Source organism: Taeniopygia guttata, chromosome 4A (genome assembly GCF_048771995.1).
Source record: "Taeniopygia guttata chromosome 4A, bTaeGut7.mat, whole genome shotgun sequence".
Lineage (NCBI taxonomy): Eukaryota > Metazoa > Chordata > Aves > Passeriformes > Estrildidae > Taeniopygia > Taeniopygia guttata.
In genome coordinates this window covers 18,243,264-18,262,618 of record NC_133029.1, presented here as the reverse complement: position 1 = coordinate 18,262,618, position 19,355 = coordinate 18,243,264, and the positions used below count along the sequence as shown (strand labels likewise).

Below are 19,355 nucleotides of genomic sequence, written 5' to 3'. Positions count from 1 at the left end.
TCCCACTTCTTGGCCAGCTGGGAAGGGCTATGGCACTTGCTGCAAGGCTCTCCCCCTGCTGAGGCTGAGAATTCCCCACCCCAGCAGTGACCACTGGTGACGTGGGTGTGCACTGACCCTGCAAGGCTTGGGTACAGGCACAGCAGCCTGGCATGAGGCCCTCCCCAGAGGCGATGAGGGACAAGTGTTGTCCTCACCTGACAAGCTCGATGACTCTCTCTCTGGGGGCTTCACTCACATCCTCATCGTTGATGGCCAAGATCTGGTCTCCTGGCAGGAGTTTATCCTCAGAGGGGCCGCCTGCCAGGAGAGAGGGTCAGGGCCAACCCAGGCGTCCCGGAGCTGTGGGGTGGAGGGGAAGCAGGAGGGTCCCAAGCATCCCCAAAGCATTTGCCCACGTATGTGGCTGTGGAGGACACCCTGCAGGCCCGCCAGAGGGGACGGGAGAGGACAGGAGCCCAGGGAGGGGTCCTACCAGGGGGAGCACCGCTGTGTTTCCTGGCACGCTGCAGCTGTGCCAGGACCACCCGCACACCCTACCTGCTGCCACCGACCGCACCACCACGGGCCTCTCGCTGCCAGCCACAAAGCCGAATCCGTAGAGGGGGTGGCGCTGGACCGTCACCTGTCGGAGCGTGTCCGAAGGCAGCTGCCCACATTCCATATCATCGCCCCCGCGCTCCTCCGGCATCACATGGCTGCGCTGCAAGCACAGGGACAGGCTGGGACGCGCCCCTCCGTGCAGCCCTGCCCCCCACACCGAGCCCCCCGAGCTGCAGGGCAGCCCCACTGCCCCTGCAGCACTCCCAGCACTCCCAGTCCATTCCTGGGCCGGCCACAGCCCCGTCCTCCCGTGCAGAGCCGTGCTGCTCAGTGCCCGACCCTGCCACAGCACCAGCAGCTCAGGCAGGGGACACTCATGGGGATGCCACACAGGGGTAAATCACCATCCTCTCCCAGCTCCTCACTGTCCCACCCTGCCCCATGGGAGATGTGTGTGGGGTAAACTACTGGTGGTGTGGCTCTGGCCACTCCCTGAGGGTCAGGGGAGACAGCAGCCCTGGCACTGAGAGTTCTCCCTGCCATTCTGCAGAGCTTTAAGAGCAAACCCCAGGGCTGGCTTATTCTCACTGTGAAACACAGCTCAACAGGATCAGAGATAAGTGAAAACAACTTTAGCCAGTTTAAAAACTGGGATTAAGGCAGGCTCAGCTGTGCTACTCCAGCCAAATCTCTACCAGCAGCCCAGGGACCCCTTGGAGTGGAGACAACCAGAAGATGGGAAGATCCAGCCCAGGGCAAGGTCATGTCAAAGCTGCCCCAGGCATCCCGGAGCAATGCCAGCCGTGGCTCCAGGCTGTGAGCCTGCCATGGGGGAGCAATCCCAGCACCAGGGGATGGCCACAGATCACAGCACAGATGGCAACAGGCACAGCCCAGCCAGAAAAATGAAGTGGTGAACCTGCTCTTGTTTCTGTGCTGCTCTTTGCTTGTTCCTGTCCAGACTATTTAGTCTATTTAAGAAAGATCCTTCCCGGCCTTTTGACAACACACCAATCGTTCCATCTCTTATCAGTTTAGGATTTGATGCATCATCCATCTAATGTTACCTGGCTGCACTTCTGACACCCCCACCTGCTCCCAGCGCTGCGTTTGGCACCTGCTGCAGCGCCAAGAGGGACAGCACGTGGGGCTGCAGGGGACAGGAGCTCCTGGCAGCTCCACACCAGCACACACAGCTTAGGGCTTGAGGACATCACGGTCAGCCCTGTGCAAGCCTGATCCCCAGGTAACCACCCAAACCCCTCTACGGGAGGATGTGGTGTCTGCCACGGGAGCCAGGAGAGCTCTGAGCACAGGTGAGTCTGCCCAGGGTCAGGGATACAGCGCTGGCCATGGGTGAGCCGCTCTGTGACAATGGGATGTCACCACAGCCGGGTGACCCATTGCCAGCACCCAGCTGGATGGGTGCTCGTGGCTTTCCCCTCTGCATGCAGCGGCACAGGGCTGGAGAAGCAAACAGCGAGGCCTGGGAAGGGAGCAGTGAGGAGCAGTGAGGGGCAGTGAGGAGCAGTGAGGAGCAGTGAGGAGCAGTGAGGAGCAGTGAGGAGCAGTGAGGAGCAGTGAGGGGCAGTGAGGGGCAGTGAGGAGCAGTGAGGAGCAGTGAGGGGCAGTGAGGGGCAGTGAGGAGCAGTGAGGAGCAGTGAGGAGCAGTGAGGAGCAGTGAGGAGCAGTGAGGAGCAGTGAGGAGCAGGGAGGAGCAGTGAGGGGCAGTGAGGAGCAGTGAGGAGCAGTGAGGAGCAATGAGGAGCAGTGAGGAGCAGTGAGGAGCAGTGAGGAGCAGTGAGGAGCAGTGAGGAGCAGTGAGGAGCAGGGAGGAGCAGTGAGGAGCAGTGAGGGGCAGTGAGGAGCAGTGAGGAGCAGTGAGGAGCAGTGAGGAGCAGTGAGGGGCAGTCAGGAGCAGTGAGGAGCAGTGAGGAGCAGCGAGGCCTGGGAAGGGAGCAGTGAGGAGCAGTGAGGAGCAGTGAGGAGCAGTGAGGAGCAGTGAGGAGCAGTGAGGAGCAGTGAGGGGCAGTGAGGAGCAGTGAGGAGCAGTGAGGAGCAGTGAGGAGCAGTGAGGAGCAGGGAGGAGCAGTGAGGAGCAGTGAGGAGCAGTGAGGGGCAGTGAGGGGCAGTGAGGAGCAGTGAGGAGCAGCGAGGAGCAGTGAGGAGCAGTGAGGGGCAGTGAGGAGCAGTGAGGAGCAGTGAGGGGCAGTGAGGAGCAGTAAGGAGCAGTGAGGAGCAGTGAGGAGCAGCAGGTCTGGGCACCCCTGGGCACGGAGGTGCCGCAGCAGCAGCAGCGCTCCCGCAGCAGCGGAGCCAGCGCAGTGCAGGCAGGGACCAGCGGGACCAGCCCCCAGCGACCTCGTTAGCTGCTCTGCTACTCCCATGAGCATCTAAAAGAACAACAGGAACAACCACAACAAAAAGAATCGCCCGATTCAACCCATTTTCTCCAACAAACGCTACCCAAGGCCATTGCGCGCCGCTGAAAAGGCGGCTGAGCGCAGCACTGCGCCTGGCACGGGCAGGGAGAGTGCCAGGGCTGGCTGGCACAGGACAGCAGTCCCCGAGCTGCTGGCCTCCCCGGGGACACTGCTCCTTTCTCCCAGCCATGCTGCCGCAGCAGATGGACACGAGGATGAGCAGCAGGGCTCCAAGCGCTGCGATGCCTCGGAGATGTGGCTGAGCTCCGTGCCATGGCTCCGGGGAAACAGAGGCAGGGGTTTGCTCACCAGGTCACAGAAAAGTGCGTGGCGAGTCCCAGACCAGAGCTGTCCGGTTGTGTCCCCAGATCTGTCCTTCTGTGTGCAACCGGTGTCACCCTCACTCCTCCCCGCGGAGCCCGCGGCTGAGCCACGGCCGGTGACCCCCGGACCGGGGACAGCAGCGTCTCCCGCAGCCCAAATTACCATCAGAATTGGCTAGCCCGGAAACCTTTGCAGCTTTAACAGACAAAAGGAAAAGAAAGCACACCTCACTTCAGCCACAAGCAGCCTGCCATCCAGCGTCAAAGGGAAGAGGGGAATAAAGAGATGGATACTGACAATAAAAACTCCTTTACCGGCCTCTTAAGCTGCTCCTCTCCTGATAAGACTTGAACGCTGCAGAAGCATTACCAGGAAATTAAATAAAAGAGGACGAGCGTCCTCCTAAGCAGGACTTATCCACTCCTGGAGAAGCAGTAATATGCTCAGCAGCAGGTACAACATGCCTTCTCCAGCCAGTGGCTCTGAACGTCCTTCCTGCAGCAGCTCTCCCATGCCGGCCTTGGGGATTAACGCGTGCTCACCCTGGACCAGAGTGAGAGGTCACAGAAACCATCAGCAGCAGTGGGTAAGGTACCTCTCTCCCTAACACTGGTAATTGGCTGCACCCCAGGAGATCTCACTTCCTTGGAGCTTGATTTTTTTGTGTTTCTTTTAATTTCTGGTCAGAGAGCTGCAGTGGGCAGCAAAGCTCATGGGCAGGCTCTCACAGCAGGGAGCTGAGGGTATGAAACAACCCCTGGAGTTCAGCAGCTCTGGTGCCATCAGCAGCATCAAACCCAGCCTCACCCTGGGGCCACACTGCTTGGGGAACATCTGCCACCACCTTGGTGGGCACGGGCCAGCACTGACCCCATCCCACTGCAGGGAGCCAAAGGCTGTTTAGGTCCCTGTCCCCACCCTGCCTGTGTCCTTACCTGCCTGCTGCCCACCCCTGGCCCAAGAGCCTGCTCTGCATCCCCGTGTCGTCAGTGTCCACCATGGCACAGTCATTGGAAAACAGCTCAGCACAAGGTAAAAGGACTTATCAGGAGAAATCTGTGCCCAGCAGCAGCAGGAGCCCACCACGGATGTACTCCCGAGGGACCACCTGGCTCTTCACGGTGTCTCGCCTGATGTGGCATGAAGATGTCCCACTCCTGAGGCTGGGACACTCGTCTGCTGACCTCAGAGCTGACACTGATCTGGTCACACTCTGCCACCCAAGGTGAGAGAGACATCAGCTCAGTGCCCATCATGATACACCCACCACCAAGGGATGTGCCTTCAGCTTCCTGAGCACCTTCAGACCTCCCTGCCATGGAACAGAGCTGAACACAGAGCCTCATCCCCCCCAAACAGATAAAGGCAGAACAGGAGTTACTCCAAAAGCTGACGCATCTGTTTTTAATTTCCTACCACAATAAATCTCTGCTTCCTCTGAGGACTGTTTTTGTGCCTTTGCTCTTAATGCTGACTGGCCATCTGCCACCAGAACAAACCAGTACCACCTGCCTGGGAGGAATGATGGTCTCCATCTACCCAGGACACTCACGCCATTTCCAACTGCCTTTAAACAAGTGGCACTGGGTGAAAACACTTTGTGCAGCCAAGGAAGGGCTCACAGCTCACAGCTCAGCTCCAGGATGGGGAGTGGGTACGGGAAGGTCTTGTCCCTTCTGCAGAGGGCCAGTCTGCAGGGTGGTGCCAGCTCTCCTCCCCCTTCCTCTGCTGCTGTGAAGAGCCCAAGAAGGAGCAGAGCCTGTGGAGTCCTGCCTCTCCTACTGCAAAGCCATGCCCGGCTCCTCCATCTGCCAGGCTGCAGCTGGTGAGCGGCGTGTGAGGCATGTGGGATCCTGAGCACGTGTGCCAGCGGCAGGAAACGCTGGGGAACAGGCCAAGAAGGGTTTTCATGGGGAACATATGGCAGCTCCAGCCTCACACCCCAGTCTCCATCTCAGATGGAGCCGTGGGGCTGCCAGGGCACGTGGGGACCAACAGTGGGGACAAAAGCAGAGCAGGCAGAGCTGGCTGGCACGGGACCCACTGAGACGTGTGTCTGCTCCACCAGCACCCAGTAGGCATCTGGGCACCTGGGCAGATGCCATTTGGCCCACATTTAGGTGTCAGACACCCCCAGCATGGGCAAACAGATGCTGTCCTTCCAGAGGAGCTGCTCAGCCACACAGACCCAGCCTGGTAATGCTGCCCCTGCTCTGGCAGTGCTCAACAGCTGAGTGGAGCGAGGAGACTGAGGGTGCCAGCCTGGCTGAGACCAACACTAAGGGCAGCAGAGTAACCCTGGCCTCCACGGGTGAAGTCCTTCATGGAGCCAGCCAGGAGGATGCAGCCTGCATGCGGCTCTGCCATATGGCCACGACTTCACCCCCCATGCTCCAGCTTGGATTTGCTGCCAATATTGGGAAGCAGTTTAAAACCAGCAGAGCTCCTCAAAGGGAGCTGGCTGTCCTGAGCTGGCAGGCAAGCGGGTACGCTGCTGGTACAAAGGTGGGGTGCCAGATGGCACCCGTTTGAGGGCACAAATACCCCTGGCTTTCAGCACAGGGACAAGCAGCCAGTGAGCAGTGTCCAGCAGAGCTGCTGGAGAAGCTGATGAGCAGCCAAAGGCAGCTGTAAATAACGAAGCAGCAGCCGCAGCCTGGCTCTGGGCAGCAGCTGCAGCCTTCTGCTGCTCAGCCTGCAGCGTTTTAAATGGTCCTGGCATCTCACCTAGGGATAAGCACAGGCTGAGGGGCCCCGTGGGTTGGGGGCTACTTGGAAATCCTAGGAGCTGTTATATCCTGGTGGCGGCAGAGATGGATTTATTGCCCCTGGCAAGGAGTGGGGCCAGCTCAACAAGGTGCTGGGGGAAAGAGGGGCTCAAAAATTCTCAAAGTAACGATGCCAATTACAAAAAGTAGAGTATGGGCATGGCTAGCAAAGAGCCTGTGTATCACCACAACCTCCAGCCACACTGGGGTCACTGATGAAACAGCTTCTGCAGAGGGAGAGGCTGTCCTGAAACAAGCCCTGGGAGCCATGGCCAGATGCACCACTGAGAATCTTCAGCTCAGCCTGCATCGTGCTTTCCACGGCCAAACACACACAGACATTGCCTTCCCCAGCTGAGACTTGGGATCTCCAGGCTAGAAAGGAGAAGAGGGACCATGATGGTCCCTGAAAACAGCCTGACAGCAGGCAGGAGCTGGCACTGCATGAGAACAGGAAGGCACCCGTGGAAGGAGGTTTTACACATGGAAAAGGCAGCACTTTGCCACACAGAAACCAGTTAATCCCAGGAGCTCCCTGCCACAGGATGCTGAGGAGGCTGGAAATTCTCTGCGTTTGAAAAGCAATTTCCAGCTACTAAAGCTGGAGACCTCCACATTTTCCTTGCTGTAGTTTGCTAGATCCTGGGAGAATTCAAACCAAGAGTTGTCTGATCAATGTGCAGCAGGAGAGAGGAGCTGAGCCCACCTCGCTGGCACAGTGCATTGCATGGGCTGCCCGAGGTGCACGTGGCTGTGGCAGAGATGGGACTGCAGCTGGGTGTGCCACTGGATGCCCTCGGGTCCCAGGGCAAGCACTCAGCACCTGCAGGAGTGAGGGATGCTGAGTGTGAGATGATGACAACCTCCAGACTGTTCGCTCACACAGCCTGGTCATGCCTGCACATTTGGGACAGGCTGGGGTGCTGTGGAACCTGTCTAAATGCCCCCCAAAGACAGTGGGTTCCCTCATCTGTTCAAGTTTCCACCGCATTACAAACACCATTCTCCTCCAAATTGATTTATGCTATTACAGTAACCGTCCTCTTCCACTAAATTGTTCCAACCAGGGGCTTGCACTCAGATAAAACATTTCTCCTCCAATCTTCCCTATGATTTTTGGTTGTTTAAGGGATTTTTGTTCTCCCCAGCTGGAGAAGTGGATCGAAGCAAAATCCTTTAGGAATAGGGTGAGGCCTAGAAGGCTCGTGCCCCTGTCTCAGCCAGCAGCAGGTAGAGGACCACAGGGCTGCTGGCAAAACTGAGCAGAGCTGGAGAGCCTGGGCTGGAGAAGAGGGACTTGGGGCAGGCAGGGATTCCCTTGCAGGGCTCTAACAAATCTGCCTGCAGTGAGAGAGGGGTGTGAAGAGGAAAGCCTGTCTCCTCTCTAGTGCATTGAGAACATGCCCTGGGCACGGGCAGCAAAGCCACACCATGGGACAGTTTTATTTAGGGTATCTTTCTTTATATTTGGAGATGCCCAAGCAGCTGGGCACTAATCTAGGGCCTGGGAGAAACTGGTTTCCAGCCCCTCCTCTGCCACCGTCTGCTGTGGTGATTATGGGCACGTTACCGTGGTCCTCTCCTCTGTGGTGCTCCACTGGTGCCAGCAGGCAGGAGCCCCCCTTGCCCAGCTAAGCAAGACTCAGAGGGATTTTTGTCTTTGTGAGGACTACAGAAATACAATAAACAGTCAACACTAGGATAAAATGAGATGAACACATAAGAGGATTAATCAGAGATAAGGAGCAATAGAATAAAATTTGCAGCATTTTTCTCCATTATTTGTGTGATGCTCAGCTGCATGATGGGGGCTTGGAGTGATACCAGTCCCCCACCACAGCCTGGCCACTCTCTGCCTGTCCATTACTGCTTTTAACTCAGGAGACCTCTGTGTTTTATTAGCTTTGCTTTCTGGTGGCACTGGAGGCAAACACCCTTGGCCCTGTGGGGAGGAGGGGGGTGACACCAGCCCCAGGTGCTCCTGTACCTCTCATGCTGGCAGGGACAGCTTGAACCCACACCGAGCCTTTCCTGCCAGAGCCCCCAAGCGCCCCCAGTGTGTCCCCAGAGCTCCTCAGGGACAGGGTCTGGCTGCTGCCTGGCACAGCAGCTCCTCTCCAGCAGCAGCAGAACAGCTCCCCCCACACTTGTCTGGGCACCAGGCACCCGAGGCCCACCTTGTTCCAGCAGATTTTCAGGATGAGAAATTTATGGCTGCATATAAAGTTCAGGGGGGAGTTAAATAAGGAGGGAGATTTACACATCCTTTACATTCCATTAGCGAGCAGGCACAGCCTGCATCCCCTCCCAGGCACCAGTGAGGAAGATTCAGGGAGGCTGTCAGCCCTCCTCTCCCACAGCTGGCACAGAGGCTCGAAAATCCAATCAAGCGCTTTCCTCTGGGCCCTCAGGAATCCCAGGACTTTCACTGTGGATTTACAGCGAGCAATTTCCTCAGCGGCTGACTTGGGCTCCTATCTCCACCCAGCAGAGCGCAGAGCAGGGCACGGAGGGGACCTGGGGCAAGGAATGCCAGAGGAGGCAGGACAGCAGGACAGATAACACCATCCCCAGCCCAGCCGGCTGCGTGACAGCCCCTGGGTGCAGAGGGAGCCTGACTGCACTCAGAGCTCACCCAGCAGCCCCAGCAACCCACAGCCCTGCCCTGCCAGGGTGGGAGCTGCCCTGGACACAGAGGTGGCAAACACTGGAGCATTTCTGGCACTACAGCATCGGTGAGATGGTCCCCCAGGCTGTGGCACAACTGGACCACAAGCTTGCTTGCAGGGACTGTCCCAACATTAGTGCCCAGTACTGTCACCAGCCTTGGCAAGAGCTACACGGGAACCTGCCTATGGGAGGTGACAAACACAGCCCCACTGAGTCCCCCTCCACCCCTGCCTTTTCTAGGATCCCTCTCCGAGCTCCAGGGCTTAGTAAAGCTCTTGAGCTGATGCAAGATAGAGGCAAAAACATTAAAAGGAGAAAATGCACAGGAGCAGAGGAGCCTTTGTTTGTGATGTTTCCAGCCTGGGGCTCCTGGCCTTTCTAGCAGAGAGGCTTAGTTTATGCCTCTTTATAATCTCTTCATAATCAGCTCCCAGCTCTGCTGCCTGTGCCAGGGTGCTGCTGGGGGTGCAGGGCAAGGAGGGGACTCTGCAAACTGCAGAGTCTGTGCGTGCTCATGAGTGCAGTGCTCATGAGTGCAGTGTGTTTGCCAGGTGTATGTATATTTAGAGGCACACCTGCCCACGTGGGCTCTGTTTTCAACACGTGGGTGTACAAACGCTGCACTGAAGAAGCAGCAGCAGCCTTGGAAGGTGGCACTAGTTTGTGTACAGCCCTGTGACTCCTCACCCTCAGGAGATGCTGCAGGAATAGAACCACAGAATGGCCTGGGCTGGAAGGAGCCTCGGAGCTCATCCAGTTCCAGCTCCCTGCCATGGGCAGCAGCACCTTCCACTATCCCAGGCTGCTCAGAGCTTCGTCCAACCTGGCCTTGAACACCTCCATTGATGGGGCAGCCACAGCTTCTCTGGGCAGCCCATGCTAAGGCCTCCCCACTGTCACAGGGAAGAATTATTTCTTAATATCTAATCTAAATCTACTCTCAGTTTGAAAGAGACATGAGCACACAGAGCTGCTCCTGGTGCAGCCTGATCTGCCTTGCCTGCCCCAAAGTCCCTGTGGGATGCACACACACATGGTCCCCCACAGGACACAAGCCCCTGTCTCCCTGTGGGGTGCACGCACACACTGTCCCCAGGGACAGCCCAAGGGACAACTCCCTGCTGGTCCCCCAGTGGCACACAGCCCCCACTCTGCCAGAGCTCTCAGGCAGCACCCGAGGTCACACTCACCTGGCTGTGGCAGAGAAGGGGCTGCCAGCACAGCCCTCCAGTCCCTGGGGTACCAGGCAGGAGCAGAGCAGCAGCAAGAGCCAGGTGCTCAATGCCCACCTGCTGTGGGTGCCCACGGCTTTGCTTTGCCCACAGCCCTGCTCTGTGGGGCTGCAGCACTGCACTCACCGGGGCGCTTTGAAAGAACCCAGAAGGACAGAAACGCCCCAAGAGGTTTCTAAACAAGGCCAAATCATTTATAAATATTGGTGTCACAGGCTGGCCAGCTCAGGCTGGTGCTGGCAGCAGAGTGCCCACTGGCCATGTCCTGTGTGCACTCCCGGGAGATGCTGCTGAAGGCACAGCAGTGCTGGCGAGCGCTGCACACCGAGCGTCATCGCAGCAGACCTCAGCACTCCTGCTGCATAGGGATCTGACGATTTTCTGAGTTCCTGCTGTAGTAATGAGCTTAATCAGCCCATGCAAATCAGTTTCCATTTGAAACCAGCCTTATCTAATGGAACCCACTCAGTATTTGCCTCCTGGAGTTTTCACACAGATCGATCTTCCCCGTTTCAGGTGTGAAAGGCAGCTGGGGCAGGGAATGTTTTCACCTTTTCCAGCACTGGACTGCAGCTTGGAGCTCAGTGGCAATTTCTCAGCTTCATTTCTCATATTCTCATTGTTTTTAGAAACAAAGGGAATAGGCTCTGAAAAACCCCTCTCCTCTGGCAATGGATTATGCCCTTAGATTACTGCAGCCATTCAGAGGAGCATTTGGATAACGGAATTTACACAATTTAGCCCTTGGTGCCAGCGGGTTCAGCAGGAGAGCCCCTCCACCACTGCCTATTTTGAATAAGCAAATCAACCACGCACAGGGAGATTCATTTTGTAAAGTGCAAGCGGAAAAAGCAATGCCAGTTCCCATCCGCTCCTGGCTGACATTTTATTTAACAGGTTATTCATTTGGCCCAGCATCCTCAGCAGCAGCAACAACCACTTCTGCAACCTCCCATAACTCACTGCCAGCTCCTTTCCCAGGTGCCTCCCCCTCCTCCCCAGAGGTAATTAGCAATTATGAAGGTGTTACACAGCAACCCACCCCATGCTGTTCAACGCCACAGCCCCAGTGCTGCCTCATGGACAGCACCATGTTCTCCAGAACCACCTCCAGACCCCAAACCTCATCTCTTAGGCTTGATCCTTCCAGGGATGCAGAAGCCTGAGTCCTTTTCAAACCTTTGCCTGGGCCCCCTGAACTCCTGAGAGAGCCTGGTCTGGAGCCCAGACCGACCCATCAGACCTGCACAGACCTTCCCCAGCTCCGTGGACCCTGGACCAGGTGTTTTGGTGCCAGACCCCAAGGTGTGCACAAGGCCACCAGCGAGTGAAACCCCTGGGGACACACACAGGTCTGCTCTGAGCCCCTGCCCACACCCAGCACCCCTCTTGCTGCCCATCCTACGTTTCTGTTCATCTCCAGAGCCCTGCTATGGGGCTGATCCACCAGGCTGGACTCGGTGTCTCGCCCCAGCCAGGGCAGAGACAGAGGGCAGGTCTCACAGACTGCTCACCATGCTCCCAGACAAGGCTCAGGCAGGACAGATGCTCAGCCTAAATGAGCCTAAATGAGCTTTGCCAAGGGGGAAAAGCCCTCTGGCAGAAGGTAAAGGAGGATGTCTGGAAGGGCGGCCCAGTCCTGCAGAGAAGGGGACGGGCTGCAAGGATCTGCCTCTGGAAAGGGAGTGTGAGCAGCCAGCTGCTCTGGGAAGCCACAGCCAGCATGGCTCTCCTCACCAACTGCACTGCACTCCTTTTTTTTTTCCTCTTCCTCTCTTTTTCTCCAATTTATCTTTTTGACACGTTCAATGATGCTTCTGCAGACTGAAAACAATAGAGACAGAGTTTCAGCCAAGGCAATTTCAGAGCTGAATCAAAGCTAAAATAACCTAGACACAGAGCAGCTGAGCAGAGACAGCTCAGTGAGGGGGGACAGAGCAATGCAGGTGCCCTGTCCCTCTCTGCAGCTCCCACTGCCTGGCTGGCAGAGAGGACAGCAAGTCCCACTCAGGAGCTGCGTGTCTCCATCTCCCATTTGCCTGCCACCCTTTTCTGGCCCTGGTGGCATCATTTCCCCCCTCCCATGGATGCAAGTCCCCACCCCAAAGCCAGCCCTGCAGCTGAGTGAGTACCTGCTTGCCCAGCACAGTGGTTCCGTGCCTTGCATAGCAAGCACCAGTGTTTGCTGTCCTGACCTCACAGCCTGCAGAGCTTCCAGGTAGAGATTTTATTTTTTTTTCCCCCTCCAAGTGCTACTCTGCTGCTACATGAAGGAGGTGGGAAGGACGGACAGACACACACACAGCTGAGGAGAGAGGGAGGATGGGCTGATTCTGCCAAGGGAAATTGCAGCTGGACCTGTAACGAGGAACAAGGCACAATCCTCAGCATGACTCAGCCTGGAAGCACATGCTGCTCCCCAGTCCCACTGCCAGGACTGGCACGTCCCCACTGCTCGTCCCGTGGCTGCCACCCCAGCACTCGCCCCAAATGCCTTTCACAGCCAGGACAGGTAAAGCCAGGCAGCTCCTGGTACCTGGGCAGGCTGAGCATGCCAAAAGCAGCCAGGCAAGACCGGGGCTGATGCTGTGCAGGACAAGCTGTGCGTGGCTGACACGCTGCTTGGGCTCTCTCAGACCTCCTGGAAGCAGCTGTCAGAGCCTGTCTGGTTCCAGTCCCTGCCTCCCCAGACACACAGGTAATTCTGCTCCTCTGGGCGTGTGCCACGTTTGCTTCTCTCGCAGAGGGAAAGAATTTCAGCACTGTGAGCCTCAATGGTCTTGAGAGCATCAAAAGCAGCAGGCAGGGCAGAGAAATGGGAGGTACAGGATCACAAGCATCCCCCAGGGCTGGTCCACGGGGGCACCTTGTGCCTCAGAATTCCTGCCAGGGGACAGTGATCCATACAGGACACTGTTCACAGACTGGGTGAAGTTCAGCAGCCTGGGAAGGGCAGCATTGTGTCATTCTGCTCCTGCATTTTACTTGTGAAATGCCACATCCAGCTCCACGTTTAACTGTGGGTCTGGGCAGGAGCTGCCTCCAGAGCCTTCTCTGGGCCCTGTGTGAGCATCTCCCAGGGGTCAGTGGCTACCCCAGTCCCCAGGAGCCTGTGCCATGCCCTTGGCTCCCGAGCCAAGGCACTGTGGCAGCTCCAGCTTGCCTGGGTGGGTGTGAAACCCCTCACTGGGGATGGCAGGCAACGCTCTGCTCATACCAGAATCATCTAAGGGAGGTGCTTGGTGTCACCTCCTTGGATTAGGGGGATGTTAGACCCCCCCCTCCTCTCTGCCTTCGCCCCAGCTGGCTCCATCTCTCTGAAGGATACATCCCAGTGCCAAGTGACATGGGCCTGATCATCTGAGGGCATGCAAATAAACCCAGAGCCCTTCTCCCTCCTCACACCGGGGAGAGCGTTCCCCTCGCCGCCTGCTTACAGCCAGCACTGTGCGAGGCAGGCGAGTGGCAGCTCTGGAGACGACATGTCAGCTCTGGCTGCCCGGGAGGACGTGTCAAACTGTCACACAGCATTAGCTGCAACACATTCTGCACAACACCCTGCAGCCCCCACTCCAGGGGCTGTGGCACCCCTGCCGTGCCAGCTCTCAGAGCCTGCCTCCACTCCATCGCCTCTCTGGGCAGCCCCCAGCCAAGGGCTGCTGCCCACTGCTTTTGTCACCTGGCTCCTTCTCCTGCAGAAACACCCATGGCCTGCTGCCACGGCCTTTGCAGACCACGGTAGGCTGGTGAAACAACCAGCTGGCTGCCACTGAAGCACCAGCACGGAGGGAAGGATGGAGATGGAGGTACCGTGCTACAGCCCCAGCCCACCTGACATCCCCACTGCAACAGCCCTTCAGTGACATTTCCCCCTCTCTCAGCCCCTAAATTGTCAGGCTAGCCCAGAGATCTGAGGCCTTGAGAGGAGGAACATCAGGAGATGGGCAAAGATTTCCAAAAGAGGCTTTTACCTCGATGTAGTGGTCCAGCTCTCTTTATTCTGTGATGTCCAGGGGAAAGTGTGGGGCAAAAAGAGGATGAACAGGAAGGGTCAGGGGTTTATCTAGGTTCTGGGCAGGGAGGGCTTCTTGGCTCTCCACCAGCCCTGTTGGGGCTGGAAGGAGGAGACCAGGCTTATCTGGTCAGAGTCACGGGGATCCCGGGGAATGGGGGAAAACATGGCCTGAGCTCAATGTAACACTCCAGGAACTATCTGGTGGTGGCATGGAGAGCCTGGCATGGGGCAAAACATCTCCTCATGTCAGTCCTGTGAGGCTGGCTGAGCCCTGTGGGACACAGCCCTGCATCCCCCACTTGCCATGTGCTACCAGCCCTGGCCTGTGCCCTCGAGCTGCTGGGGAGTGAAGCAAACAGATCTGCCTACAGCACCACTGCTTTGCCTCCACCAGGAGACACTGAAGCAAATCAATTTGGGGGCAGGTTGAACCCACTGCAGAGCACTGGTAGAGCCTCAGAGAAGCCTCAGAGGAGAGGTGGCCCAGTTAGCAGAGCAGCAGGAGCTCTCTCACCCAGCCTGCCTGTTCACACACCACATTCACATCCAGAGAGCATCGCAGAGCCAGGACCAACACTGCCCGTGGTCCCCACGCTGTCACCTTGGCACTTCTGGAGAATGACAATTCCTAGCCACTGGTGGCAACACATCAGATGACTGTCCTGAGTCACAAGAAGCAGCAGGGAGAGCTGAACTTGGCCTCAGAGCCTGCTGCCCCTTCCTCTGCCGGCTCAGATCGATGCCTGGCTCTGGGCAGCTCTAAGGCTGGGGTTAAGGTGCTTGGGCACCAGCTGTGTTGTAAATAGCACAAGAGGCAGCTGCAATTCCTGCAAGATCAGGCCAGGAACACCTCTACCTGACACTCTCAGTTTGGCCAACAGCTTCAAAACCACCTCCCAGGGATGTGGGCAAGGAGCCACCAGCCCTCGCTGCCTCCTCGTCGAGTTCCAGGCACAGCTTCTCCCATTTCCTACTTCACTGTTCAGATTAAAATCCTTCTGTTAGCCTATAAAAAAGGTAATCAAAACGATAACAACATCAATCAAATGCTCTCAGCAGATGAGCCAGTTGGTCTTTCAGTCCTCCTGGCTGCCAGCAGCTCATTGCCATGGGTAGACAAGAGCTGCAAGCTCCATCCTGGGGCCAGCACGGACATCCACCTGGGAGAGCTGGGGGCTGTGTGGGGCAAGGAGTGGGAAGGATTTCAGCTCCCACCTTGGGATGCTCTGGCACCTTCTCAGCACTCAGCTTGCTGGCAGGGAGCTGCATGGGTTCTGCAGAGAAACTCATGGACTCCCTCTGCTCAACACAAAACCAATTATCCTTGTGGCAATTAAAAGGGAGGAGAGACAAAGCCCTCTGGCCAAGAGCATCTGCAAATCCTGATGCCAGTGCCAGTGGCAGAGGAAGGAGGAGCAGATCTCCTGGAGCCATGGCTCCGTGCCAGCCTGGGCACACACTGGGGATGGATTGCCCAGCAGCATTTTGGAAATGACAGGTGGTATCACAAATCTGCAGGACAGAGATGAGATGCTCTCAAGTATCTGGTAACCTTTTTACAGCCCCATCCGTGCTGCTGCTGCAGACAGACGGGTCAGGATATTTTGGAGGCTACAGACAGTACAAAGCTCAGGATCTAGGGACAGTTTCCAGATAGTGCCTGGGTCCACTGAGGCAGAGACTCGGTGTTGGTGATGGAGATGTGCTTCCCACTGCCCTCAGAGCTGTGCCTGGGGGCACCACTGATGCCCTGTGCAGGATGGGCAGATCAGAGACTCCTCTGCTCCTTCACGGACAGGCAGGGGCAGGGCTCTGCACCCAAATCATACAGGGACTGAGAGACCCACCGGTGTTCTGCGTGGCCTTTGCTCTTCATGACAAGCAGGTGATTCCTGGGAAAGCAGCCTGTGCTGGAGCTGGGCTAACAAAGTGCCACCTCATCAGCAGAGGGGCCTGCAGGAGCTGTGCCTAGCACACCTGCTGCTCCAGCCTTTCCCACAAGGTCCCTCTGCTGAGCAGGCGCCAGGTGATGAGCGAGTGGTGAGATGCTGTCAGCTCGAAGCTCCCCGCCTGCCGTGGCTGCATGCCAGCACCATCCTCCTGACCACAGCCCCAGCCCTGCTCCAGTGGTGCTGCAAAACCCACACAGCCAGCATAGCATCCCTGCTGGCACCTCGTTTGCAGGAATTCTGCCGGGGCAGGTAAACACAGGCAAGTCCTTAGTGTCACATCAGCAGAGAGTGTCTAACTGGGATCTCACCCTGCCTGAGCAGGCAGCAAGGGAAGATATTCCCTTTTTAAGGGACCTCCTCTGAAGAGCTGAAACAAAGTGAACCCCTGTATCTCCTCTTACAGAGCCAAGGGATGGGAGCTGAGACTGGAGCATCCACTTCTCTCCCACAGCATTTCTTCCTTTCAGGAGGAACCCACAGTTCTGGAAAGGCCCCCACACCTTGGGGAATGCTTTCTTCCCTCCCCCGGCTAAAGCCTGGTTCCCCTCTGGAACTTGAGGATTCTGACTAGGAAAACACCTTTCAAAAGAAGAGATAAAACTCAGTATCAGCCTTTTACTGCTGTTACCCATTAGTGGGGCACACACTGTTCTTTGCTGGCTGTGATTATATAGACCCCTGTGAACCCCCACAGCTCCCCAGGTCTCTTTGCTGTGTCCCCACCCCAGGCAGGCCCAGGTGTCTCCTGCCTTCTCAGAAATGTCTCTCTCATCAGTTGGGTTACAGTGGGAACAGACCCAGGGCTCCTCTGCTCAAGTTCTCTGTACAGGCAGTGAAAAGAGGAGTCTCATGAGCATTGCTCAAAGGTGATACGGCAGCAGCCAGAAGAATCACCAGCTGCTCCATGCACAGAATAAAATTCCCATTAAAGGGGAAAAAAAGCAAAGCACAAAACCCAACGAAGCATAGAAGTGCTTCACAGCATCCTCTGCCTCACCAGAAGAAAGGACCCTTGCAAAAGCTCTCTGACACTGAGATCCCAAGCCTGGGAGATGCTCCAGGGCAGCCTCACCCCTTCCCACCACCCACCCTGCTCATGAGATGGCCTGGGGGGGCTGCAATGAGAAACCTCCATGGGGTTTGGGGGGTCTGTGGAGCCTCTGAGGCAAAGCGGTGCATGCAAAGCAGTTTGAAGCCTTCCCTAGCCCTGTAAGGAATTGAAGGGGGTCTGCAGGGTGTGGGGCAAACAGTGCTGGCACATCCCAGCATCCCAGGATGGATTGTCTGGCAAGAGGGCATGGACTCCATCATATCCACACCCACACAGCCAGCCCCAGACCTCTCTTGTGGGGAGCAGGACCAGCAGAGGAATCACAAGGGGTTGTTAATTGGGCATTCTGCTAATGGGAACGGGAATTAAGGGCTTCCCAGAGGCCAGCACTGGGACCTGGATTTAGCAGCACTGTTCCCTTGGGGATTGCAAAGACGATGTAAATTCCCAGGGGATTAAACTTGAAGGGGATATCCAACTAGCAGGGAGAGAGGAGAGGCCAGCACATAGGAAGGATGGTAATAACAATTACCTGCCAACCTTTTAGGACAATGAATGACATGAAATTTTATATAGATAAATAGAGACGTAATACAGCTGGGGAAACAGCTGGGGCAGGAGCAGCCTGTGCTCTCTGGCTGATGGCAGCACAGAAGCAAGGCACGGAGGATGGAGCAGGCAGGAGAGGAGCTGGGTGTGAAGCCGGGAAGGATCGCGGTGCAGGGGCCGGGGAGTGACGCAGAGAAGGAAGCAGGGATGGCTCGGTGAGCACTGAGATCCGTGCTGCAAGGAGCCCCAGCCCCTGCTTGGCAGTCAGCTCAGGCACAGCACTGCTGCCTGGGCGCAGAGCAGGACGCGCCGTTTTCCCTCTCGCAGTCAGGGAGCGCAGGGATGCTGTAACCTCTGCCCCGCTGCCGGGCTGCTTCCAAATCACCGCCTGTCCCAGACCCACAGGCACACCGGGGCTGTGCCAGCACGCCTGGGCTTTGCAGGAGCAAGGCACAAGTGTTGGAGGCCAGCAGAGGCTGAACGGCAGCAAACCCGAGGGCGGCCAGAGAGCCCGAGGACAGCCTGCGAGCCCCAGAGCGGCCTGAGAGCCCGAGAGCGGCCTGAGAGCCCAAGAGCGGCCTGAGAGCCCCAGAGCGGCCTGAGAGCCCGAGAGCGGCCTGAGAGCCCGAGAGCGGCCTGAGAGCCCGAGAGCGGCCTGAGAGCCCCAGAGTGGCCTGAGAGCCCGAGGGCGGCCTGAGAGCCCCAGAGCGGCCTGAGAGCCCGAGAGCGGCCTGAGAGCCCGAGAGCGGCCTGAGAGCCCCAGAGCGGCCTGAGAGCCCGAGGGCGGCCTGAGAGCCGAGAGCGGCCGGAGAGCCCGAGAGCGGCCTGAGAGCCCGAGAGCGGCCTGAGAGCCCGAGAGTGGCCTGAGAGCCCCAGAGCGGCCTGAGAGCCCGAGGGCGGCCTGAGAGCCCGAGAGTGGCCTGAGAGCCCGAGGGCAGCCTGAGAGCCGAGAGCGGCCTGAGAGCCCGAGAGCGGCCTGAGAGCCGAGAGCGGCCTGAGAGCCGAGAGCGGCCTGAGAGCCCGAGAGTGGCCTGAGAGCCTGAGGGTGGCCTGAGAGCCTGAGGGCAGCCTGAGAGCCCCAGAGCGGCCTGAGAGCCCGAGAGCGGCCTGAGAGCCCGAGGGCGGCCTGAGAGCCGAGAGCGGCCTGAGAGCCCGAGAGCGGCCTGAGAGCCTGAGAGCGGCCTGAGAGCCAAGAGTGGCCTGAGAGCGCGAGAGCAGCCTGAGAGCCTGAGAGCGGCCTGAGAGCCCCAGAGCGGCCTGAGAGCTGAGAGCGGCCTGAGAGCCCGAGGGCGGCCTGAGAGCCCAAGAGCGGCCTGCGAGCCTGCAGGGAGCTGCCTGCCTCTCCTCCGGGCCTGGGGGTGGCTGAGCCCTCCGAGCCAGGCATTTCTCTCACTCACTGCCACATCCCAGCCGGCAGCCGCCCTCCTGGCAGCCTTTCCAGCCTTTGCCGGCGCTGGGGAACAGCAGGCTGTGCTGCTTTTTGCTGCCTGCTTTGCCCGCTCCGTGCCCCGGCTGCCTCCCGGCTCTCCCCGGCAGGGATGGAGCTCCAGCCTGCTCAGCCGGGATTGGGGTGATGGCTCCCCGTTCCAGCCGCTGGGACACGGCTCCTGCCTTCCTTGGAGACGCTGCCGGGTGGGAGCTGCCGCTCGGGGAGTGAGTCACGCTGCCGGGCGGGCGAGGGGGACTCGCTGGCACGCCAGCCACCGGCTGCCACTCGCCCCTGAGAGCTGCAGTGACAGCGACATGGGCACAGCCCAGGGTGTCCCCATGGAGAGTTGGGTGACAGCCCCGCGCTCCCACCCTGCCCCACTGGGCTGGGGGCTATAAA

The 19,355-nt window shown here is 58.1% G+C and overlaps 1 protein-coding gene across 5 annotated transcripts in view; it reads right to left on the bottom strand.

Annotated features, from left to right (window-relative positions):
• Positions 1-19,355, bottom strand: part of FRMPD3 (FERM and PDZ domain containing 3) — a 62,908-nt gene that overhangs the window by 31,778 nt on the left and 11,775 nt on the right. For 3 of the 5 annotated variants that reach the window (XR_012056067.1, XR_012056068.1, XM_030272307.4), the window contains exons 2-3: positions 541-703; positions 198-300 (exon numbers count right to left, since the gene is read on the bottom strand). Coding sequence is in view for 2 of the 5 variants with exons in the window: in XM_030272307.4 (XP_030128167.4) it covers positions 198-300; positions 541-691 (254 nt within the window). In the remaining 3 variants the exon portion in view is untranslated. Of the gene's footprint in view, positions 1-197; positions 343-540; positions 704-19,355 lie in introns of those variants that run through there. The other 2 variants (XM_072929272.1, XM_030272308.4) reach the window with 2 other exon arrangements.